The sequence below is a fragment of the Corvus moneduloides genome, chromosome 6 (genome assembly GCF_009650955.1).
Source record: "Corvus moneduloides isolate bCorMon1 chromosome 6, bCorMon1.pri, whole genome shotgun sequence".
Lineage (NCBI taxonomy): Eukaryota > Metazoa > Chordata > Aves > Passeriformes > Corvidae > Corvus > Corvus moneduloides.
The window spans coordinates 23,120,331-23,142,875 of NC_045481.1; the positions used below are offsets into that span (position 1 = coordinate 23,120,331).

Here is a 22,545-nt window from a genome sequence, read left to right on the forward strand (position 1 = left end):
GACATGTTCAAGTACTTGTGCTGTGATGATCTAAGGATTAAGTGAAATAAGATTTGTGGGCAGAGGTAATAACTTTTTATGAGACCAACTGATACAGCTGGAAAAAACCACACAAAAAGGATTTCTGTGCCTGAAAGCTTGTGTGTTTTTTCCAGCTATATCAATTGGTCTAATAAAAGATACTATCTCCCTTTACAAACCTTGACATGTTCTAGGAATTCAGTAAGTGAGACATGATTTTCCTTTTTTGAAGCCAGGCTTGCAGGGCTTTATGAAATTATGATCTTCCATATACTTTGTTCTTCTCTTTCAATTACAGATTCAAGCATTCATGAGGTAGGGCAGTTTGCACCTAGCCCCATGCTTTGCCACCAGGACCACAGGAATATGGCCCTGCATTTCCCAATTCTCACCAACTCCTCCAAACAGCTGCTGCAACAACACAGCTACACAGATACCAGGAGACAGAGGGGACTGTAGCTCTGGGATTGCAGTACAATTACAACTGACCTTCTTGCTCAGAAAAAGAGCATCCTAAGAGGTGCATGATAGCATCCAGAGCAATGTCTGCTAAAACAGGAAGGCATCCCTGGGGCAGGAATCCTTGGGTAGGAGTGCACTGCCAGCTGTGCTCCCACACAGGTAGCTGGCAGGGTGATACTCCCAGAGGCAGGGCAGAGCCATATAGGGTGCCACCCTGGACAGACAGATTGTGAGGCAACGTGACCACTGCATTCACTTGTTTGGAACTGCATGCCCCCTCCAAGCTTCTCCTCATAATTCCCCTGGGTCCCCATCACAGACACTACACCTGTACTTTCCAGCTCCCCCCAAGACACTCTGCTGCTTGCTGCCTACCCCAGGGAGAGAAGTCTCAGGCCAGTTGAGGGAAGGTGTAGTCCATGTGCAAGAAAGAAAACATGTAAGGACTTGGGGAACTGAGGCTTGCCTCAGAATTTTGACTTCTGATATCAGAGATTCTCAATGAGAATTGAAGAGCAGATGTGCAGAAAGAATGAAACCTAAAATCTGTCCTACCTCGAGTCCCTCTGGACTCCACTTATTGCAATGGGGTTTGTCACCTACCCTGACACAGTTTTGCCTGCTTGGGGAGGGCAACAGGAGGAAAAGAGTTTTTGTCAATCATTTCATGTTGTGGCTAAAGTGGATTTTGCTTGCTTTAAGCATTGGGGTCACCTTTTCTGAACAGTTTAATTCTCCTCTGTCCTACTGGTGACACCACAGGCAGCATTTGACCCTGGGCCTAGATTGGCTCCACTCTACCAGCCAAGAAGGAGCCAGGTACCAGGACAAATGTCTGTTGTTGCTGTGGTTGCCCAAAGCTGTTGTTTTCAGTGCTTGCTTTCTGTCCAGTTCAGGTCTGTGGTGCCAGGGTTTCTCCTTCCCAGTGTAGAGTTTCAGGTGTATTCTCAGCTCTCAGTCTGTCTTACTTGTTTGGTTTTGCCCTCAATATAAATCACACTACTGCCACCCCCTCTCAGGTGAACAGCAAGTAAGAACTAAGCAAGCATTCCTTTCACAGACAAGTTCTCACATCTAAGCATGGACTCTCTCCATCTGGTTTCAACACAAACCTGATCATGGAGAATAGGACCAACAGAGTCCCCCACTAGTGCTGTTTACTGTTGATTAGTCCTTGACTGGACAGACATATGAATAGAGCTTGTGTCTGATCCTCCTGTCCATGAGAAAGTCTGAGAAAGCAATCACACTTGAGCATTCCCATATGCTTCTGGTCCTAGACCCCCTTTAGAGCAAGGGCACAGATGTAGTTAGAGCTACAGCTATGGTGTGAAGCCCACATGGTAGCACAATGACCACCTTATTCAGAGTGGCCAAAGGTTTTCTAAAGCATCTCTTTGGCAGCAGTAGGATTTATGTGATGCAGGGCAATTCCAGTAGCAGCAAGTGACACAGCACTGCACTTTCTTCCTCACCCAATCTTCACATCAGGCAGCCAGCCAGCCAGACTCACGATTTTAATATGGGCCAATTCATTAAAATATTAAGCTTCCACTGGGAAGCAAAGCACTCAGCAAAGACTGCTGCTGTAGCCTTGCTCCACACTAGCGGCATGCTGGCAGCTCCAAGCATCTCAGTTTAATTTTTCTGCAGTTTTTTTTCTCCACACACCTCCCAAGTATCCACCCCATCTCTGAGGGGTTTTGGAGTAGGGAAACAACTGCAAATATTTTTATTTCTGTAGGGCCCAGGACAAAATCCCATAACAATTGCAAAGCTTCAAACAAGAGGTTCTTCCCTGTGGAAGATGGAAGGGGCTTTGAAAGCAGCGAAGGCCCATGCATTTGCCTGTCTTGATCTCCATGAGAACAGATGCTGTTGGTGTTACATCAACCCCAGCTTAGACTGTCAAACCCCAGCCAGAGTCGCCAAGTGTGAAACATTTCCTACGATACTCACATGTTCAGTAGTCCTGTCAGGCTCTCCCTCAGCCTAGCTGGATTCCAGCATGTACAAGATGTGTAACCTGTTAATGACTGCTGCTCACAGCCACCAGCATTGCTTCCAGAGCACATCAGACCACGGAGCTTTCCCAACTCTTTTCAACCCACAGAGCAACACTTGGGGCAGAAAGTGAGTGGCCCAATACTGGAACCAGCACCACACCTACATCCTTCTCCACTATTGCTTCCAAGCAGTAAGCCCCCACTGTCAACTTGTAACAGAAAAGTCTGATCTCACCCATTAGCAACATAACCTTGCATTTTGTACTATTGTATTTCATCCCATTTCTCCTGTATTAGCCTTCAAAATTGCCTACCCTCTCCTATAGAATATCCCAGTCCTCCCTTGTATCGACAATGCCTCCAGTTTTGAACAAGCAGCCAATTTCATCAGCACATCCATTTGGCGTGCCAAGATCATTAATAAAACCTGGGCCCAGGACCAGCGTCTGGGGAACTCTCGTAATTTCTTATAATTTCTGTACTTATTTCCATCTTAACTAATAACTCACCATGTGGCACTGTAGTAAGTGGATTACTGAAGTCCAAAGCAATAAGTTCTACTGCATTTAGTGTGACCTCCAACCTGGCAGCAGGGTAGAGGAGATCCCAGCGTGGAAAACCATCCAAAATTCATTTCAGAAGTGCCTGGGGAGCTCTAGAAACATCCATCCCAATCTACATAAAAATATTTCATGGATAGTTAACATCAGCAGCCAGAATTTGCATCTTACTTCAAGTAAAAATTTGTCTGACATCATCTTGGAGCCATTAGATCTTGTTACATCTTTGCCCCATCAAAGAAGCCTCAATTCCTCTTCCCCAAGCAAAGCACAAGCAAACAGTGAGCAGCTCACCCTTACATCTCCTCAGAGCTGCACAAAATGGCTCACAGGGCATCCAGCAACCCCAGCTGCCCCATGGATTTCCTGTCAACCTCTTCCACACTCTGTGACTTGGGTGAGCTGCTGTCCTCAGAGCTTGCAGTTCTCTCCCAGCCCAAGGCCCCTAAACATGCAGGTGAGGGAAAGCTCCCTGCAGCTGTGCCCGGTGTTTCCAGATGTCTCCAGCTGCACTGTTGCCTGCAGTTGCTGGACACCAACGCTCCAAGGGGCCACATGCCGCTGTGGCCCCACCTCTTCCAGAGCATGAAGATCCAGGACTTGCTTCCACAGAGTTCTGCCCAGATCCCACCTTGCCCACAGCCCTGCAGGAGCTGTCCCTGCCCCACTTTTCCAACACACCGCCAACCCAGCGGGTCGGCTGACTCCTTCGGCAGCGCAGCTAGCGCTGCGAGCAGCTGCCATGGCTTGGGAAGGCACAAAGAGCCTAGAGCTCAGGGGCTGCCCCTCTACTCGCCCCAGGAGAAGGGCTGGGTGCTGGGGGCAGGGCCCAGGTGATGCCAAGAGAAGGGCTCGCTCCACGGGCCGGGAACCCCTCCCTGGTCTTCGGGATAGCCGGCACGGGCCCAGCCCGCGCCATTGAGGTGGGAGGCCGGAGTGACGGGCGACCATAGTGAGGGCACGCCCCGGGAGAGAGACCCGAACAGGTCCGGGTTATGAATTATAACCCCATCCACGGCCGGTGCTTTGTCTCCCGCCTGTGGCCCTGGCCCCCTCCGAGGGCAGCGGATGCCCGACGCAGCCCCTTCACCGCAGCGAGGGCTGCCGTGACCGGGCGCCGCCCAGAGCTCTCGTTGCCACCTGCCTCCAGGGCCGAGGGGCATCGCCCTGACCCTGCCGCCACCGTCCTTCAGCCCGCGGGACCGCCAGTCCGGCCGCAGCCCCCCGTCCGCAGCGCGGCGCCCGAACTCCGACGCCCAGCCCCTCCCTCCCTCGGAAAGAAACCACACCAGGAAAATATTCGGGGTATTTTTAGCGGCTTTTAATGTGATTTCGCAGCTGGAAGCAGGAGGGGCCTCCCCGCGCCGCCCGGACCACCGCGAAGGGCCCGCCCGCCGCCGGCCGGTTGGCGCCAGCAGGGGGCGCCCGCGCGCCGCCGCCGGGGCGATGCGGCGGCCACGTCGGAGGGAGCGCGGGGCCGCCCCGCGCGGAGGGGCCCGGGGCGCGCGGGGCGAGCCGCACCCGGGCGCGCGCGAGGGGCGGCGGGGGGGGGGGGGGGGGGGGGGGCGGGAAGCGGCGGGGGCCGTGCGGCTGCTGGAGCCATTAGCACGGGGCTGGCGCGGTCGAAGGCCGGGCTTGCAGCTCCCTCCCCCGCTCGAGCCCCGTCCCGGGGACGTCATGGGAGGGAGGTATAAAATTTCACCGTCGGAGCCGGGGGAGCGGCAGTGTGCGCGGGCGGGCCGGTGCGGAGCGGTGTCGGTGCGCGGACCAGGGCACGGCGGCCAGCGGAACCCACGGGCGCAGCGGACGGCCCGGCGGCAGCGCTCCCGACTGGGCGAGAAGCGCCGCGGTGCCGCGCTCCCGGGCGCCGAGAGCCGGGCACCGGGCGATGTAGGGCGCGGGGCCCGGCGGGGGCATGAATGGTGCAGCGAGAGGGGCGGGCGCGGCGCTCCCCCCGCGGCGGCGGGGCGGCGCGGGCCGCTGACACGTGCGGCGGCGCGGCGCGGCGGGGCGCCCCCGGCTCCGCGGGGCGCGGGGCGGCGCATGGGGAAGGAGCGCGGCGCGGCGAGGCACGGCGCCTGCCGCTTCTCCTTGCGGAGCGCTGCCAGCTCTTCCTGGAAGTCCTGAGCCGCGCACGGCGCAGTAAGTTCATGCACCTCCTCGCCAAGCCTCAGCCTGCGGGTTCTGGGGAGGCTGCCGCCAGCACACCGCCCGGTCCCCCGCGCCTTCTCGCCGCCGCCCGGGGGTCTCTCCCGGCGGCCCCCGCCGCCGCCCCCTCGCACATGAAGATGTACGTGCAAAGGGCTCTGGTGCTGCTCTCCCTGCTGAGCTTCGCTACTGTGAGCCTCTCGCTGTCCTCCTGCACCACCTTGGACCTGGACCACATCAAGAAGAAGAGGGTAGAGGCCATCCGAGGGCAGATCCTGAGCAAGCTGCGGCTCACCAGCCCCCCGGAGACCGTGGGGCCGGCCCATGTGCCCTACCAGATCCTGGCCCTCTATAACAGCACTCGGGAGCTGCTGGAGGAGATGGAGGAGGAGAAGGAAGAGAGCTGCTCTCAGGACAACACCGAATCCGAATACTATGCCAAAGAGATTCATAAATTTGACATGATCCAGGGCCTCCCCGAGCACAGTAAGTGCGGGGCTCCCCCCGTGCCGGCCGCGGTGCCACGCCCGCGGGGCAGACTGCCCGGGATACCCGGCGCGGGGGAGGGGCGGCCAGCCGGGGCCGAGGGGCGCCGGGCCCCCACGGAAGGGGCCGCTTCCCCGGCGGGGCGGAGGCGGGCGGAGGGCGCGTCTCCTGGCCGCGCTCGGGTGCGGAGGCGAGCGGGAGCCGCGGGGCGGGGGGCGTTCGGGCTGGCGGCGGGACGGCGCGGGGCTCGGCTGGCAGCGGGGACCGTGGCTGGCGGGGTCCGGGAGCGGCATCGGCCCAGGCCCCGGCCGTCCCCGGCGAGCCAAGCCTGTGCCTAGAAGCCCGTGCCTAGAGCCCTGGCATCGGGACGAGGCGGGGAAGGGAAGCCGTGCGGGTGGCGGGGCGAATCCTGCGCACCGGGCTGGGAGACGGCGCAGGTCTCGTGTTTGGGTGACAGCAGGTAGACGACCTCCTCCCTGCTGAAGCTTCAGCGCCTGCCGCAGAGATACAGGCAATCTGTCCGGTCCGTTCAGCACCCGCACCGGCAGTAGAGAAGGTGGAGAGGCACTTGCTGAAGAGACTGCTTCTTGGAGGACACTGACGAAGGTGTTACTCAGATAGTGTGAGCATTCAGAGAGCGAGTGGAAGACAACAGGGATGCTGAGCAGGTGTAAAACAGACAGTGATGCCAAAGGGAGCCCCAAGGGAACACAACAATTGAGGAAACGTGACAGATGTTGAGCAGGTGTGGAGCAGATAATGAGCAGGCCCAGATGTGGACACTAAACAGATTCAGGTGCAGAAGCTGAGCAGATGCAAAGACAGAGACTGAGCAGACATGAACCCAAAGCAGATTGCAGATGCTGAGCACATGTAGGCACAAGCAGTCATTTTGGTTTGTTTAGGGTTCCGTGGAATTGGAAGTCATACCACTTTCCAGGGTGTTCTCCTGTGATGTTGTGCAGTCCTGGGGACAAGATTTGAACACCAGCAGTTCTGGAGAGGAGCTGTGACTTGGTGCAGGCAGTCTCAGCATGCAGTTACTGTGCCAGATTTATGTTAATCTTGACATATGATGAGCTGGAATAAACTACAGCATGGTAATGCAACAAATTTTACTTAATCTCTGGCAGACTGCACTCCATATGGTTATATGATCAGCTCTTAGCTCAGGAGACACCAAGATCCAAGGAACAGAAAGTGCAAAGGTTACCTGTATTTCAGCATTTTTGACCTGCTGAAGTGTCGTTTGTGAAATTGTAAACATACATGGGAAAACCAAGTGTCTGCAAAATAGTACAGCCACACTATACACTGGCATTTTGGGGGGAAGGAAATGGGGAAAACATAAAGCACCACAGTAGCAAATGAAGTTAGGGGTGTGGATTTGGCTAAAATTGAGGGGAAAGTGGAATGAAGAAACAGTGCGTGAAAAGGAGTGATGAGCAGGGATTGTGGCTTTGGGAAGATTCCTGTGGAAATGAATGATCCTGTCCCATGTCCCCATTGGACACTGGGAGAGTGGGTTCAAAAGACCAAGTAGTGCTGAGATTAAATGTCTGGGAGCGGGCAGTGTAGATGCCACCACCCAGAGAAAGAGGGAACTTTGAAATTTGGTCCCACTGGGAGAGACTAGCTCCAGACAGATTATGGTGTCAAGAGACATGCTCTTTTTGAAACCTGGGGAGTTTCATCGCTTACACCATGGCTGAATTTGGCCCCGTGTCTTTAGAAGTGGCTGGTGTTCAACTTTCCCATGACTCTGTCACTGTGCCAGGTGGTGATCTAAGAGCATGCTCTGAGCCAAAGCCAGTCTCCTGGGGAGGGGGGGAGGAAGGGGAGGACTACTCCACTGAAGGAACTGCAGTGATGATACAGACAAGTCTGAAATGTGTGCACACTCACACAAACTGTTCCAGCTCCAGTCAAGCATCATATAGGCTCACAGAACCCATCCTTTTCAAAGATGCAAGGCCCAAACATGAGGAGAGCTGAGGAGCAAAAATAGCAGGGGGGAGAGCCAAGTTCTCCATCCCTTTTCTGAGCTGCTTGGTGAATCACAGAATGGTCTTTTCCCCTGTGACTTGGGTACGCTGCCTAAATTAAAAGGGACTTTCTTTCAGAGAGTAATGCACTTTTGACCAGCCATTCACTTCAGGGATCTTGTAAAACTCGGGTGGATCAGACTCCCTTAACCACCGACTTGGTTATGTTCAAGCTTGGGGAGCATCTGCAATGGTGCTGCAAATAGCTTTTTTTTTCTTACCTTCCTGAGGAAAAACAAATGCCATTTTCCAAGGCAGCTTGAGAGACAAGGCAATTAAAGTCATGGGTCACTACAGCCAAGCATCTATTCCCTCCAAACCTGCCACCTGCAGAGTTCCAGATGGATCAACTTTTTTCTCTAAAGTTATGTAGCTTTGGCATGAAACACCTTGGTGATTCAGGGGTATAATACAGAGTGAGGCAATACCTGCTCACAGACAGCCTGCCCTTCCTTCTCATCAAACTTGAGCTGCACAGCCATTAGCTTTCCTGGGGCTTGCCATAAACAACAGCTGTTTCTGCTGCATCAGCAGCATGTGGTGAGCTTGCACCTCACTTAGAGCAGTAGGAGGAAGGTGGAAGCTCCCAAAAGAACCTGATGTCTGTATCACATTATCCACACAAAGAGGCTACTGGTGTTATCATTGGTGCAGTGAACAGCTTTGGGCTGTCTGGACTCCACAGAAATAGCAGGGTCCAGTTGTGAGGATATGTAATACCAGACATAGCCTGGCATGGGTGCACAGGGTACCACAGATTCCCAGTCTCCAGGCGTGGTTACTGCCACTGAGAGTGGTGGACTGGGAGAACTCGAAGGAATATTGCCTCCAGGCTTTGTTCTGTGCTGGTGGTGAACAGGTCTGGATTCCAGTGTGATTAACACACCTCAGCTGGGACTAGACCAAATTCCCTGAAAAATCCCCTTGCTGCCTCTGCCTGTGACCTTGTGCAAAAAAGTACTTTGCCCCAAAGCTGTCAAGTTTCCTGAGAGTGAAACCTGTATCCTGAACCCCCTGCTATGAGAAACAGGCTCCAGCCTCACAGGGCTCAGAGTGAAACCAGAACACAGCTCCATGTCTGCATCACAGAGGGCTTGTTCCCAGGGTGCAAAGGGAACGTGAAACTTTTAGGGAAGGGAAAAGAGCTATTCCTGTTTTCACTGGGGAAGTCTCCCAAGACCAGCACCTTGATGGTGAAGCAGGTAGAAAGCAATGTGGGGACAGCAGGTGAAATACAATAGATGTAATGTCTTACCACCATGGCTGTCTAATTTAGCCAAAAACATTAAGGAGATGATAAAGCGTTAGTTGTCTCTTATCAGCACTGTGCTGTAGGACCAGATTTGCAGCCTCTAAATAGATTGTCAGATAAAGCACTACTGTTGGAAACTTACTGAGCTAGACTGACCAGTGGTCTGATGCAAAAAGGCATTTCTGATGATAATTGGGACACCCCTTACGGCCAGGCAGTCAGGTCTGAAATGAAAGGGCAGGCTGTTAACAGCACTGTTAATAGGGCTAGGCGTGCAAAGCGGCTTCGGGGGCTATTGAAACACAGTATCTGCCTAGGTCTGGGACGCAGAACGTAATCAGTGTTAGACTTCAGCTAGGAAGATGTCTTTGGGCACTTAATGAGATCTTGGGTTTAATGAGAACATGAGTTTTCTGCTGGACTTTTCTGCAGCATCAAACCTTGAATTGATCACAGGGGTGGAGTCCCCACAATAGGCATTTGTGTGTGGCTGGGAGTACTCTTTGTGTTGCGGGGTTTTTGGGCTGAGTTCATGCCTGCAGTGGGGTCTGGTCTCCTGGGATTTGTGAACAGCCACCTCTTCAATAACAGCTAGAGACTTTCCTGTATGGGAATGCTGTTCTGTTCAGTAGTAGTAATGACAAAACCTCCTCCAATTAAAGCCCAATGTGAGCATCTGGTTAGCTTATTGAGTAAAATTTCAGCACCCTAAAAATACATCCTTGAAAACTGGCAGGGTCCTGCTTGCTGAAATTGAGTATAGCACAAGGGGAAGACCCTAATCTCCATTGATGAGCGTACATCAGTGTTGCTGAAATCAGATTCTGGCATGGGAGGTGAACCTCTGCGCTGAGGTGCTGTTTCACACTATCCTATCTTCAGAAGCTGTTTCTCAGGGGAGATAGTGATGGTGGGATCAGAAGAGGGGCCTGCAGGACTTCAGGAATGTAACTTGAAGGTTGTTCCAGCTAGGGCTTCTAGCTTATTTGTCACAGGCTGGAACTGTGTCTGGGAACAGGGGATAGTTTTTCTTTCTGTTTCTTTCTGTTTGTTTGTTTAGAAGCAACTTAAATATCAGCAGATATAAGAGCCTCCTGCTGCATTGGACAACAGTCAGAGGTCATCTGAGAGGCTCTGCAGGGCTGCAAACAAACCTGGACGTAGAGCTGCTGTGTCTTGTCTGCAGGAAGCTTTCATGATGCTAGAGCCTTGAAGTCTAACAAGTCAATAGGAGAGAAACAACAGCAACAACAAAGACTTACCTGAGACCAAAATGGTCCCATTGAAGAGTTATTTGCTCTTGAGGACTCTGTTTTGTACCTTATAGCTTTTACCTCCTCTCTTTTGAAGTATCTGTGAAATGGGTTTTTCTGTTCAGCAGGTACACATAGAAGCAGAAGATTGCTGTATTACTTCCTGCCCATGTGTGTGATCTCCACAGGCCCAGTACTATTAATGAATTCCTTCTGCAGGTCATGAATGAGAACCAATTTTAAACCCCAGTTCTTTAAGTACACATTGGATAGTCACTGCCTTAAAGAGTCTTCAACACCTCGTGCTTTGTGTTTTTTGACACTGGGTGGCTTCCATTCTAGAAGGCAATGTCAAGGTTTGTAAAACCTAAGATTCAGCAGTAATGGGATCACTCATACGTGGCTTCATGTCTCCATCATGAGCAGAATCACAGCATCCTCGCTGTTAGGAATAGGGCCCCCACTAACTGCAAGTAAGGTTGCCCCATTGCCTAGACTGGGGGTTGTCATTTTGGATGCAGCCAACTCATGAGTATTAGCAACATCTGATGAGCAGAGTTAGAAGACATAATAATAAACATACTGTGGTTGATCTCTACTGATTCTCTGTCTTGTGGCATTGAAATAACAATGGCAGTAGTGGGAATGTTTGCAAAATGTTGCAGTGTAGACCAAATTTGAGTGAATTCTCCTGTGTTATCTTGAGCTAGATAGCCATGCTTCACAGGTGGCAAGATGTTTGAATGACAGGTCTCTACCGGAAAGCTCTTTCTCAAACAATATTTATTGGAGATTCTGCCCCTCAGAGATGTGGTTCTCAGTGTTTCTATACTTATTTCTCCTAGATGAGTTGGGCATTTGTCCAAAAGGTGTCACCTCCAACGTGTTCCGCTTTAATGTGTCGTCAGCAGAGAAGAACAGCACCAACCTATTCCGAGCTGAGTTTCGGGTGCTGCGCGTGCCCAACCCAAGCTCCAAACGCAGTGAGCAACGCATTGAGCTCTTCCAGGTGAGTATTGTTATCACCTTCCCCAGTGTCTCAGCCCAGAATAGCTTGACTCCTTAATGGTTGTCTCAACTGATACGTGCAGAGCCAGAGAAGAGAGAGAGAGAAGAAAGTGCATGCTGCAACCCAGGTTTCTTCACCTTATGCAGTGATATGGTCACCCTCCTTTCCCTTTACAGTGTGGTGCTACCCTTTTCCCACTTGGAAGGGGAGCCCCTCATCAGTGGAGCAGCTTTTGACTCTTCTGTCACATCTGCATGTGTAGGACCCTTGGCAGTTTTATTCCTTTGACTGTTGCAGTACAGTTGGTGCTAATCCAATGGATAGAACTCTCTGTCATTGATTTACCAGAAAAATAGTGCTTCCTTTCAATGTTCCCTTCAGCAGAAGCTCCCCAGAAGCACAATTCAGGCCACCTGTTAATCCATGTACTTCTCTGGAGTTTTCTTTGAACCTAGGGACTCTGACAGAATAAGGTCTGGTTCTGGCTTGGAAGTGATAATAGGCTGAACTGGACCACCTAACAATACAGTTTAGCATCCAGGTATCACACTCCCACAGGCTGATGTCTGTCCACTTTTCCGTAAGAGTGCAGCAAAAATTGTCTTTGGGTGGTAGCTCTTGAGGATGTCCTGGAATCCAGTCTCAGAGATCAGAGCAATTCTCCACCAGATGACACAACTGACAAGGAGGTGATCTCAGAGCTTCTCCATAGGTTCAGTGGTCTGTGGAGTCAACCTGGGGTCTGCAGGAAGGAACACCTTGAATGTGCTGTGATTGTTTGTCTGAAGGGAGAAGAGATGTCAGAGCAAAGGCAGAAGGTCTCCAAACCTGAACAGCCCTGGTGCGTTTTGATACAAGTTGAAGAGTGTAGGACACCTGAAAATGCCACAGTGAGAACTCAGTAAATTGGCTTGCTGGGCAGGTGACTTGTGGCAAGATGCTGTAGTTACCACTGGTGGTTCTACTCTGAAATCCAGATCCATATTCCACAGGTGTATACAAAAACAAACCCATCCATTAAATGAATTGCCGTGAGCTTCTGCCTCTGGATGTGTGCCCCAAAACAGTTCTGAACTGAGAGAGATAGGCTGCTGAGGACATAGAAGTAAGCATTGTGTAGATCTCTGGAGTTCAAGTTGGTTGTGAAGTGTGTCCTCCTCACCTGAGCCAGGGTATTCCGGGTGTCTCACTTGCCAAGACCAACCTTCTGAATGAGTTTTTAGCAAGCTGTGGGAGAAGAAAAGACTGAAAGCTATCCCCTCCTTCTGCATGGCAGTGGCTGATTTCTTCTATTGCTCCTTCTGACACAGATCCTTCGGCCAGATGAGCACATAGCGAAGCAGCGGTACCTCAGTGGCAGGAATGTGCAGACACGGGGCTCCCCTGAGTGGCTGTCCTTCGATGTCACCGAGACCGTGCGTGAGTGGCTTCTGCACAGAGGTAGGGATCTTAGCTGGACCGGGTATTAAGGCACCCATAGAAATGGGGTCAATTTTGACAGCAATCTTTCAAAGCTGTCAATCTTTGAACTCCCCTGTTCACACAGACTACAGGTTCTTTCAGTCTGAGAACAAGCCTTCCTCCAGAGAGCTTCCTCAATGTGTGACATTTGCTAGATTCCTGGCTCTTTCCTGGAGGCCCCACCATGTAGCTCAGTGGGCTGAGTCAGAATGAGGATTCATTCTCTGGAGGAAATTCTTTACACTAAGTGCAGAAGGGACTCCTCTGCTTGTCTAAATGATCATAGAAAATGACAAATATTTTGTTTAAATTTTCATGTCTATTAGAGCAAATCTAGTAGGGGAAAAAGCAGCAAGGATCCTGGTTTATTTAGCTGTGTACAGCTTGTCAGGTATAAAGGTGAGGAAATACCAGAGGCTGACACACCTAGACAGATGGAAGCTTTAACACTGCAGAGGACATACCTCTGCCACCACTGGACAGCCCAACAGATAGTTATGGGGCAGTTCCCAGCAAGAACACTGACCCCATTCACAGCTGGAGCATACGGCATCGTGACTCACGATGGCTGGATTGGCCTCACAGATAGAAGGTGCCACTGAAGACTGGAATGCAGGTACTGGCAAGCAGCTGCTCCCTGGAAGGGTAAGCTGTGAGCTTGCAGGCTCCTCCTATTTCAAGCAATCTAAATTGTGTCCTGATGGCTGAAGTTCAGAGCTGGAACTGCAGCAAGCTCTGGGCAGGCACACTAGCTGACAAGACATCAGAGAGTATATATAGTGCTGAGGAAAAAAGGTGCTAGGTACCTTGTCAATGCCCCAGGAAGCCAGATGTTTTAATTCATGGCACAACATAAAAAAGGAGCTTTCATAAGAGTTTTATGTTCCTTTAGTCAGGCCCACACAGCATGACTGGTCCAGGAAGTTATTACGAAAGTAGACTTGCCTCTGGAAAGTCTGTGTGACTTAGACTGCTAGCACTTCAACAAAACAGGAGGTTGCAGCTGCTGAGAAAAATGCTTCCAGTGAAATTACTTGTCCATATCCAACTTGCTTATTTTCAGATTTCTCCTTCAGACACTAAGTGGAAGCCAGATAATAGGTACTGAGGATGGCAAAACTGATTTAAAAGACAACAAAAGCCAGCTTTTCAAAATACTTTTTTTCTCAGGGGAGCTCCTTGAAGCTCACAAATGCTTTTGGATGCTGAATAGCCTTAAAAAAGTAACAAGCAGCTACCCTTCTTACCTCTCCAGAATGTTCACTTTAGCAAGAGCAAGGCTTTTGGCAAAGGTGAAACTACTGGATTTTTCTTCCTATTCTTCCCAAGGCAGCTTCTGTTCCTCAACTTTGATAGCATCCCTGACTTTGAGACCAACCCACTGTCTAGGAGTTAACACAGTATCTGTAAAACTTCCTTAAAACTTCCTTATGCCAGGAGCTGTCCCAGCTGTGAAAGACTGTTTCTCACAGAGTCATCTTCTTTGCAGAGTCCAACCTTGGCCTGGAAATTAGCATACACTGTCCTTGCCATACTTTTCAGCCCAATGGGGACATCTTGGAGAATCTGCATGAAGTCCTGGAGATCAAGTTCAAAGGTGATAAAGAGCTGGGTTTGGGCAGGCCGTTGGGGAAGGGAAAGCCTCAAGCATCTAAAGAAAAAATGAGGTCTTGCTTTGTGTATTTGAGCATTTTACATTGTGTAACATTTGTCTTAAATCTGGGTTTGCATGTTCATTATATGGGTATATCCACTATATACATAGGTTACAAAAAGAAGTAAGGGCAGGCTGGGTGGGTTTGCATGAGTGTCTGCAGAAAGGAATAATTTTATATTTCAGTGTCTCTCTGGGAAGTTCAACTTGATGCCTTCTCAGATTTCCACAGAGGCTCTGCTTTCCAGTTAGGGTGACTGAAACACAAGGAAGTTAGGCATCCTGTGTGAGGTGGCTCAGAGAGTCAGTGGCTTGGCTGGCCTAAGAACTAGGAACCTCCTGGCTTGCAGCCCTGGGCAGCAGCCACTGGCCCCCACAGGCTCCATTTCTGAGGCTGTTCTCCAGAGTGCCAATTATCTGACATCTTCTTTAAACCATTCATCTTCCTGCCTGTCCTGGGACTCAAGCCAGGAGTGAGTGGGATGGATTAATGGCCCCACCAGCAGTTTGCAAATGGTAAAACAGGTGGCCCGAAACCCTCTATTTCAGGCCTGCGGCAGTCAAATTCATTAGAAATAAAGGGGTCCCTGTGAGGGAAGAAGTCCTGTAGTAAATGGACATGGTGCCTGAACCTGGTTCAAGAGCAAGCATGAGAGTGTTAAATGCATTGAAAGGTCTTGTTGCATCCTCCATTTCCATGCCGATTTCTTCTTTGTGGATCCTCTTTTTCTGAAGGCATTGACAGTGAGGATGACTATGGCCGTGGGGACTTGGGGCGCCTGAAGAAGCAGAAAGATTTGCATAATCCCCACCTCATCTTGATGATGTTACCCCCACATCGACTGGAGAGCCCTGTGTTGGGAAGCCAGAGGAAGAAACGGGCCCTGGATACCAACTACTGTTTCCGGTAAGTGAGAAACCTGCTCCGATCCTATGCCTGAGGTGGGCGGGCCTGGCGAGACTCCATGCCACCGGGAAAGGCAGAGCCCTCCAAGGGGGTTGAGGGTCACCATGGTGCCAGAAGGGCCACTGGCCAGTTCAGCAGAGTTGCTGTGTGCATCTCGCAGAGCCACTGGTTCAAAGAGACCCGCAAGCGGCTTCCTGGAATGCAGGCTGGGCGGGGCCCCACAGCAGCCCCCTGCCAGTTGCTGGAGCAGCTGGGTGCTGCCTCGCGGGGGCGGTGGGAGAGCTGCCACTGCTGCCTCACTGTGCCGCTCCTGGTATTTGGCACACGCAGCCACCACGTCCCACCGGCACTGCTGGTACGAGTCCTGCTCAGGAAGCTGCATCTCAGAACCACATGTAAGGCCTCCCTTTAGATTCACTGTGTTTCACTGCTGTGTTTCAGGAACCTGGAGGAGAACTGCTGTGTGCGTCCTCTGTACATTGACTTCCGACAGGACCTTGGCTGGAAATGGGTCCACGAGCCGAAGGGCTACTTTGCTAACTTTTGTTCAGGCCCTTGTCCGTACCTTCGCAGCGCAGACACCACTCACAGCACGGTACATCCAGTATATTGTCCTGCCAGGGCTTGTGGCTGTGATTCCCCCTTCCTCCCTAAGTCTGATTAATATCCAGTCTCTTCAAAGCAGCATAAGCAGCTCAGATCAGCATTTGTGAAAAACATTCCAAGGAAACTGCAGAAAAAAACCTGCCTGTGCTTTCAGGCAAATCTTGACGAGAAAGATGCTGTTGTCTCTTGGGTAAGATGTGAAACAGCAGGACTGATGGTTTTAGGGTATACCTGGTAGTGGCCATAGTATTAACTGAATTGTTCACATCAAACATCAGTTTGGTTATTACCTTCTTTGTAAATTTCTCCTGCAGTTTGCACTGCACAGAGGATTTTTCTACACTCTGTGCCAGGTTGTCATGAAAAACTGTTGTGCAATGGCATGTGCCTACTGCTCCTAAAGGGGCAGCTATAACTTAAAAGTGTAGGGAAATCCATGTCCATTTCCAGAAGTGAACATACCCATTCTGTAAGATCTCCTTTCTCACAGCTGCATAAATCCTACCTGACTACAGCAGGGAGGAAATTACTAGGCAGTGAGATTTTTGAGTGAAAACTTGGCAGAAAGCAAATATCTTTAGGTAACTTAGGCATAACCTCTGGTGAGTCTTTGGGAAGAATACAGTCTAAGCCTGGCTAGAGTGGAAGGAAATAAAAGTAATAGAATAGCACAGGCATGGGAAAAGTATCAAGAGGAGAAGACAGATAAAGGATCAGACAGTCCACTGCTGAAGCAGGAAGAGGCGGAGGAAAATCCTGTGCTTCTGCCCACAGAAGACAAAAGGCAGCAATCCAGATAATGTAACAGGTCACTACCAAATTAACTTCAGATTTCACTAAAAAAGTTAGTGGGAAAAGCAGATTCAGCTGAAGAATAAATAACTTGGTAAAGATAATATTTCAGAAAAGATGCTAACATTTTCTTGACAGCTTGAGAGTCTGCATAGGAGTAAGGTTCACTGAAGCTCAAGGACTAATATCAGTGGGAACAGCTGATCTGTGGGAATGAAGAAGTGAACAGATGCTGGGCAGTAAGCACAAGACAAAGCAAGGGAATGAACAGCTTTGAAAGAGTAATGGGCATGTAGCTTTACCATCTGGTTGTCCTGAGAAGCTCTCTAGAAGGTAACTGGACTGAATCAGTGTGAGAGAAAGGAGACTTTAGAATGACTCCTAATGATCTTAAGCAAGAAAGGAAATGAGCAAGCGTTAAGGTCATAGAAGAAAACTTTAGAACAATACAGCTGCTGACAGCTTGCCAGCACTGCTTAGGAAAGACCTGACAAAAAGAAGACTTCTCTCCTGTCTAACTTGCTGTTGAGTAGTGGCCCCAGAGCACATGATACCCTGTGGTACAGCCAGGGGTACTTTGCTTAGGATCCCAGAGAGTTTGTACCACAACAACTGTGATTACATGGATCTGGATGATAGAACAGGATGTATCCTTAGCACCTCTTATCCCCAAAGACTATAAAGTAGTTAAAATACAATGTGCCAGACCCTGTCATTTATACCAGATAAGCACTAAAGAGACCACAGTAGTGCAGGTGAGATCATGCTCACTGCTGAGAAGTGGTCACCTCTGGCAAGAAATGTGGCAACTGTTCTGTAGTGGTTACGTGGCTGCAGTGTATAGTCATCTGTGGGCTCGGGCCAGCTGGGAGGAAGAATCCAGTGGGGTCCCACAGGACACTGTCCTGGCTCCAGTATTATAGTGTAATGACTTGGAGGATGGAGTGAAGGGAGAAGGCATCAGACAGTTCAAAGCAGGGAGGGAATTGTGGATACTTGAGAGGACTGGCATCCATCCAGTGCTATCTGGAGATGTTGGTTGAAATAAGCAGCACTGATATTCTTTCTTCTGGTTTCTTTAATAGAATCCAAGACAGCATGGCCTCAGGCTGGTTACACCCAACCTTGTTAAAAGCAAAAATTGTGACACACTGCTGTACCAAATTAGAGATGAAAGGAGACAACTACTTGCACTCCTTCAACCCTTAGGCATCAGTCACAGAGAGCAAGGGTATTACAATTAGAAAAAAACCCCAAAAAACTCCTAAGAGTCAGGCCAGGACAGGTGAGACCATTTAGAAGCAGGCCATGATCAGGAAGTGATAGGGGAGTATTACTCACCTCAGGGAAATACCCTCTGATGAGCACAGTGCAAACACCTAGAGACTTGTTGACTTGGCAGCCCCTTCCTGTCCTCAACCAACTTAAATGTATTCCTGACCTTGTAACGACATTTACTTTGTTCCTGCAGGTGCTGGGTTTATATAACACGCTGAACCCTGAGGCATCTGCTTCGCCCTGCTGTGTTCCCCAGGACCTGGAGCCACTCACTATCTTGTACTATGTCGGGAGGACCCCCAAAGTGGAGCAGCTCTCCAACATGGTGGTGAAATCCTGCAAGTGCAGCTGAAAGGCCCCCTGGCCCACCCAAAGCCAAGAAAAAAAACTGTCAGCACCCACTCTCCTGCTCCCAGGCTAACACAAAGAGAACTGGGGGTCAGAGACTACGCATGCTGAGGGCCAAGTGCCAAACTTTGAGAATCTGGCAGCCCTTGGGGATTTCTTCTGGAACACTCCTTGGTCGTCTTGGCAGTGTAATGTTCCTTTTGGGAGTTACTGTGGTGACACAAAGGCCACACTCTCCAAAATGTCTGGACAGTTGGTGTGGAAGAAAAGGATAATGTGGAAGAACTGCTGTGTATTTGAATGCTGGGTGGTTGAGATGGGAAAGCAAGAGAATGAGAAAGCAGGTGAAAGGGGGAATGGAAAAGGGGAGATGTTTTCTATTCTTGCTTTAGCTATCTTAAGACCTCAGCCCTCCCCATTAGCCTGAAGTATTAAAGGTTTTCCCTGTAGGAGGAATTTTTGAAAGTTTCCTTAGAGAAGGAAAATGCACCAAGCAGGGAAGCTGCTAAGAGAAGAAATGCTCAGAGACACACTTAGACTTTTGCTCCTCAAAGCTGTGCTCCAGGAGTCCTGCAGCTGAAACTGTGTCTGCCAAACCTCTTAAGTTCAGTTGACAGATCCTGGCTATTGGTTTCCAAATGCAAACTGCAAGGCTCCCAGTCAGCCTACCAAGGATGGGCAAATACAAAGAAAGAGGGTGCTGAGTCCATTTGCAGAGGGACTGATGTCTCCATTCAGCTCTTTTACCTTCCTGGAGTTTGTAAGAGAGAGTTTTGGGGTCAGGGCAGGAGCATCTGTGGGTACCTGAATATTGGGCCTATTCATTTGTGATCTGACACACCCTGAGGACCTCTGGGCTCTTGTGGTTTGTGAGGTGCCTTGGGGTGTTCTGCACCTGTTCTGCATGATGACCTGAACTTGGTCTCACCTGCCAAGACTTAAAAAATAGTAATCTCAAAAACTTTGTAAAAAATAAATATTTGGGGGGTGGGGGGAGATGCTAATTTTTTCACAAGCAAGTTGTTTGTTGGAGGGTTAGATGATTTGCTGGTTTTAAACTGCTACTGCTGTGGCATACTCAGTCTAAAATTTTTACCCTTTCCAAAATGTTTCTTAAAAAGAACAGATAGAATTTAGGTCAGCAAGAAAATCCCAAAATGGAAATTTCTTACTAACCTCAAACTGTAGCCAGTGTATATGTGCCCTATCCCAGCCTAGTTCTTCAGACATGTACATCACTGCTGGCATCTGCTTTTGACAGATTCATATAAAGCTCCCCTCAAACATAAAACACTTTCAACAATACTGTTTAAATATCCAAGGCAATGCAGTTGCCACAGCTGACAAATGTCATATGTCCATCTGAAGATATACATGGTCTGCCAGTACAGACCTGTACATATAGGTAAATAACACACCCTTCCTCTCATGTACTGATTTGATGCTCATAAAAAAGATTACAGATGCTGCCCAGGCAAAAAATCAATGTAGTCTTTCAAATGGGCTTTTGCAGCCATAGATACTCCCAGAGGTAAAAATCTCTGGTGCTGAATGCCATGAGACTCAGAGGTTGTCTCTGACTTCCCGAAACATAGTTACTTAAAAGTCATGTTCTAGAGACCACAAAGGTTCCTCCCTGTCTCCTCCCAGTTCCTGGACCCCAGCAACTGAGTGTAAAATGACACCTAGCTGGTTAATCGCTTGCAGCCAGGGCTCTCCACGGTCAGCTCAGAATCCAGCTCTTCCATCAAGCCCTTCACAACAGTGGCTGCTTCCCTATACCCTATGTGAGGCTGCCAAACCATGTAAACTCAAATGCCTTAATAAACCATAAACAGCCCTTCCTGCACCATCACCAACTGGATAAGGGTTAGCAAGGGTGGGTCAGTGGAGGCAGCCTGCCAAGCTGTGTGACATTTTGGCCAGGGCACACCCCAGTGCTTTTATCCTTTTCATCTGTCTGGGGCTCCCTGACCTGTGTCATAGGTGTGATGATGAAAGGTGCACCTCTGATCAGTCCTGCAGCACTACAGTTTTGCTGTGCTCTGTGCAGCTCTCCATGCCCATGCTTCCCTGCTGCCTGCCCAGGGAGGGAGCAAATAAATGCCTTATGACTACACTACCATGCTGATAGGCCAGAAATTTACTAGCTACAAGAGAGTGTGTGTGTGTGAGAAATCCAGATGCCTATTAGCATATAGGAATTCTCTCTGATCTCCTTTTAGCAGCAGCCCTAAGGGAGGTTTTGGTTTACAAGCTGCAGTCTGTTCTTTGGTCATTGTTCCTCCTGAGCCCTGGGCTGGCTTTGCTCCCCATCCAACTGAAGAGCTTCCTTGCTAATAAAGGGGGGAAGCAAAGAGGGGGAGCTGCAAAGGGTTGAGCTAGAACACTTGCACACTCAAAGTCCTGTGTGGCACTTGGAGCACATCGGAACCACCCACGGATTAACCCTGGCAGCCCCTTGAGATGGGACTGTCTTACTAACCCTTGTTCACTGATGCTCCTCGGTGACAGGAAGGCATGGCAGAAAGACCAAGCCTTTTGCCTCTAGGCAAAGGAGACAAAATGGCAATGGAAAATCAGGGATGAAGAGTCCTGGGGTAGCCAACCAGTACGGACACAGGTTCACTCTTGGGTACAGTAATTTCTGAAATCAGACACATTTCAGTTACTGCTTTTCTGTTCAACCTTCCATTTTCCTAGCAACGTTTGAGAATTAGATTTGTGAGACAGGCTCTGAATTCATTTTCTTAAAGTAACTTTTCTAGGGGTATTTTAGCTGTAATTCAGCAACAAACTATACTAGCTACATGCGGTTTAGTAACAGATTGAATACACTCCTGGGTGAAAGTATACCAAAATAACTCAGGACACTTGTGTGAGAAGGCAGAGGGCAGTTACTATGCTGTTACTAGCTTGCAAATTGAAGAAGACAATGGAAAAGAAAAAGTGGGATCTTCATTGCCAACACTGAATACAGCTCTCAACAGTTCCCTTTTGTTATTTTCAGAAACAAACAAAAGCTGATGAAAACAATCCCAGCACAGTTTGTCTCTTTAACAAAGATCAATGGTTAGAAAGAGTGAAAAAGCCTATTCTGTAGTGCCATAAGGCAGATCCTACACAGATGATCAACCAACCATCTGTGCAGTCCCCGTTTCTCTGTGGCAAACTATTATAGCATGCAAAAGGTCTAGACCTAAACCTGAACACCTTATTTTTCAGGCTGTAGTGCACTGTAGAGCTCTGAAAAGAACACTGCTTCGGTGAGTACAGAACGTACACTTACACCTCAGCAAAGAGTAGTCTTGGCAGACTAAATGAGTCTTTGTTCCCTGGGCTTTCAATTGGATGGTCTCTAGCTATCTCACTGCACTTACGTAAAGCACATCCCTGTTACCTGTTACCCTGTGTGGCCTGGGATATGCTGCTTGGTGTTTCACCTTTCCATAACCAATAGACATCAAAACACTCAGTCAGAAAGATGGACTGTGCCCCAAAGTGATAAAAGACAAACGTACCTGTCCACTCCTCTGGCAACATCACAGCTCTGTTCTGCTGGGTCCTGGGATGTCTTATGTCTCTCTGTTGTAGATATCAAATTTTCATTTTCTCAGTTCACAGATCCTTTTCTTATCTTTCTGTGCTGATCTGAAGCTTTCCTTACCTGTGACTACAATGTCCTCACCACAGCAAATATACAGGAGGTCTGGCTCAGGTTACTTTGTAAATACAATCACTACAGCCATCCCATGAAGAGGATCCATTGCAATGTCTTGGAGGCAGATGTCTTCAATATGATCTCAGGTCCAATGCAGGGCAGGCTCAGTATCACAGAGTGACCAGAATGCAGCTTTAGAGCCAGCTCCATTGTGCAGAAAAGGTTTCTTGCCCACTACAAGTGTTTCTAGTGGCATACAAAAGATCATCTCTGTAGTACTGGCTTGTCTTCTCTAATAGGTGATTGAAAGGCAATGAAATCAACCATGAAAATACAGTTTTCAATACCTATGGAGTCAACAGTGTCTACACACTTGGAAAACTATACTACTTTGTGGTCTTATTGGCTGCCTATTACCTACATTAATTGTGACTTAGAGTAACAGCAGCAATTTGGATATAGTGCAAGGATGCAAATATGCCTTCTAATCCTTTAAAAATAACATCTATTATTTTTTACATTCAAAATCACTAGAAAATATTGGTCAAAAGCTGTATAAAATTACTATGTTTAGTAAAAGAACACCTGGACTTTCA

At 49.3% G+C, this 22,545-nt stretch overlaps 1 protein-coding gene across 1 annotated transcript; it reads left to right on the forward strand.

The window, feature by feature from the left end:
- Positions 1-5,060: 5,060 nt before the first annotated feature.
- Positions 5,061-22,545, forward strand: TGFB3 (transforming growth factor beta 3). The gene is made up of 7 exons (XM_032112043.1): positions 5,061-5,683; positions 11,079-11,242; positions 12,553-12,682; positions 14,193-14,300; positions 15,093-15,264; positions 15,706-15,859; positions 18,134-22,545. The coding sequence occupies exons 1-7, from the start codon at positions 5,200-5,202 to the stop codon at positions 18,290-18,292; spliced, it is 1,371 nt and encodes a 456-aa protein (XP_031967934.1). The 5' UTR covers positions 5,061-5,199; the 3' UTR covers positions 18,293-22,545.